The 3134-nt window shown below is 41.6% G+C and overlaps 1 protein-coding gene across 1 annotated transcript; it reads right to left on the minus strand.

The window, feature by feature from the left end:
• Positions 1-382: 382 nt before the first annotated feature.
• On the minus strand, positions 383-1321 carry LOC128050408 (olfactory receptor 7A17-like). The gene has a single exon (XM_052642658.1). The coding sequence runs from the start codon at positions 1319-1321 to the stop codon at positions 383-385; it is 939 nt and encodes a 312-aa protein (XP_052498618.1).
• Between the last annotated feature and the right edge of the window lie 1813 nt (positions 1322-3134).

A 3134-nucleotide genomic window follows, 5' to 3' on the forward strand; every position in this document is an offset into this window, starting at 1 on the left:
ATTGAAACATGTATACTATCAGGTAAGAAACGAATCACAAGTCTATGTTCGATACAGGATACAGGATGCTTGGGGCTGGTGCACGGGGATGATCTAGAGAGATGATATGGGGTGGGAGGTGGGAGGGGGGTTTAGGATTGGGAATTTATGTACACCCGTGGCTGATTCATGTCAATGTATGGCAAAACCAATACACTATTGTAAAACAAAATAAAGTAAAAATAAAAATTAAAAATTAAAAGAAAGAAACTGAACTCTGTAAATAACTTAAGTTTCAAATTGTCTTTCTTGTCACTGATAATATTAATTATGATTAGGATCTTTTAGGGATTTGAGAACTGTTACTCATGAAAAAGTCTCTATCTTCAGACAAATACTTCCCTTATACCGAGAATGTTTCTCTACTGAAGAGTGTTTTAAGGGCTTGCTTTATGTCTTTGTTTTTAAGACTGTAGATAAAAGGGTTCAGCATGGGTGTGACCACAGTGTACATCACTGAGGCTATTGAAGTTGCCCTGGAGTTTTGTGTGCTAGCACAGCTAAGATACACCCCAAGGCTTGTACCATAGAACAAGAAGACAGTTGAGAGGTGAGACAGACATGTGGAAAATGCTTTATACTTGCCCCTTGTGGATGAAATATTCAAAATAGAGGATACAATCTTAGAGTAAGAAAAAAGGATACCAGTGAGTGGAACAATAACCAGAACTCCACTTGCAAAATATATCATCAGGTCATTGAGGAAAGTATCAGAACAAGCAAGATGAACAACCTCATAAATTTCACAAAAAAAATGGTGAATTTCCAATTTTGTGCAAAAAGAGAGTCGCAAAATCATTAAAGCATGTAACAGAGAGTCGAGGACACTCACTAACCAGGATGTCAGAAGCAAGAGATCACAAAACTCAGGTTTCATGATGATCATGTACTGCAATGGGTGACAGATGGCTGCAAACCGGTCATAAGCCATCACAGTCAAGAGGATGTTGTCTAACATCCCAAAAAGTGTGAAAAAATACATCTGTACGATGCAGCCTTCATAGGTGATAACTTGATTCTGAGTCTGGATGTTCCACAGCATCTTTGGGATGGTGGTAGAGGTGAAACAGATGTCTGAAAAAGATAGGTTGAAGAGAAAGAAATACATGGGTGTGTGGAGGTGGGAGTCAGTGATAATGGCCAAGATGATGAGAAGGTTCCCAATGAAGATGACCAGGTACATGAACAGGAAGAGCCAAAAGAGGAGAGGCTGCAATAATACCTCTTCTGAGAGTCCCAGGAGGATAAACTCTGAAATACGAGTTTGGTTTCCTGGTTCCATGTAGCCAGTGAAACTGCAGAAATAGAAACAGGAACAGTGCAAATTTAGCTAAAAGAAGCCATCAAGAAATTAACAGAGAAGGAAGCAAGATGTTCTTCAGTAAGTGAAAATGAAATCGCTCTGTCATGTCCGACTCTTTGCAACCCCATTGGCTGTAGCCTACCAGACTCCTCCGTCTACGGCATTCTTCAGGAAATAGTACTGGAGTGGGTTGACCATTTCTTTCTCCAGGGGATCTTCCCGACCCAGGGATCGAACAGAGGTCTCCCGCCTTGCAGGCAGACGCTTTACCCTCTGAGCCACCAGGGAAGCCAATTGGATAAGTAAACTTAGGCACATCCAAACAATGCACTATGGTGTCCCTGAGTCCTCCTGCATCTGAAGCAGAGTTGATAGGGTCAGCAGAAGCTTCTATGAAGTGAAGTGAAGTGAATTTGCTCAGTCATGTCCGACTCTTTGCAACCCCACAGGCTCCTCCATCCATGGGATTTTCCAGGCAAAAATACTGGAGTGGGTTGCCATTTTCTTCTCCAAGGGAACTTCCTGACCCAGGGATCGAACCCAGGTCTCCTGCATTGTAGGCAGACTCTTTACCGCTGAGCCACAGGGGAAGCCCAGAACCTTCTATAGGATAAATCTATTAGTTTGCTTTCCTCTGAGAATTCTGGTTTTTAGTTCAAGTATCCTAATGTGGTAGCCATGTCTACTGGGATCTCAAGAATGAGCCAGACATGAAGCAGGGAAATTTACAAGTCTCCTTCTATGTGCATGAAAAGAGATAGAAAATACAGAGAAGGAGACAGAAATGAAATAGACAAAAAGGGAGGAAAAGAATCAAAAGACTGTATTCCACTGAAAGAAGAAACGATGGGGAATCACCTTCTTTGGGTGATAGCTGCTTCTGCTGCTGCTAAGTCGCTTCAGTCGTGTCTGACTCTGTGCGACCCCATACACGCCAGGCTCCCATCCCTGGGATTCTCCAGGCAAGAACACTGAAGTGGGTTGCCATGTCCTTCTCCAATGCATGAAAGTGAAAAGTGAAAGGGAAATCGCTCAGTTGTGTCCGACTCTGCGACCCCATGGACTGCAGCCTACCAGTCTCCTCCACCCATGGGATTATCCAGGCAAGAGTACTGGAGTGGGGTGCCATTGCCTTCTCCATTGGGTGATAGCAGTATTATGCATTCATCTTATAGTTCCCTAAATGCCCCCAACAATAATAATGTGAATACCCAACTGGATAAATATTTTCAATCTTTATGACCTAAAATTATTCATAGCCTCACAATACCATTTATCCTCACATTACTATTTATCTGTTTAAATAAAAATCAATAAATAATTTTAAATACATATAGTGAAATTGATAGAATTAAAGCAAAACATTTTAAAGCTTTTTTTTTTTTTTTCAAAATGTAGTGATGTGGGAAAATGTTTTGATAGGTGAAACAGTTTTTTTTTTTTTTTTTTTACTGGTTTTGCCATACATTGACATGAATCCACCATGGGTGTACATGCGATCCCAAACATGAACCCCCCTCCACCTCCCTCCCCACAACATCTCTCTGGGTCATCCCCATGCACCAGCCCCAAGCATGCTGTATCCTGCATCAGACATAGACTGGCGATTCGATTCTTACATGATAGTATACATATTTCAATGCCACTTTCCCAAATCATCCCACCCTCTCCCTCTCCCTCTGAGTCCAAAAGTCCGCTATACCCATCTGTGTCTCTTTTGCTGTCTTGCATACAGGGTCATCATTGCCATCTTTCTAAATTCCATATATATGTGTTAGTATACTGTATTGAT

The sequence above is a fragment of the Budorcas taxicolor genome, chromosome 7 (assembly GCF_023091745.1).
Source record: "Budorcas taxicolor isolate Tak-1 chromosome 7, Takin1.1, whole genome shotgun sequence".
Lineage (NCBI taxonomy): Eukaryota > Metazoa > Chordata > Mammalia > Artiodactyla > Bovidae > Budorcas > Budorcas taxicolor.

Bases quoted from the DNA above. Each gene is read 5' to 3' on its own strand.
- LOC128050408 (XM_052642658.1), bottom strand. From the start codon at position 1,321: ATGGAACCAGGAAACCAAACTCGTATTTCAGAGTTTATCCTCCTGGGA.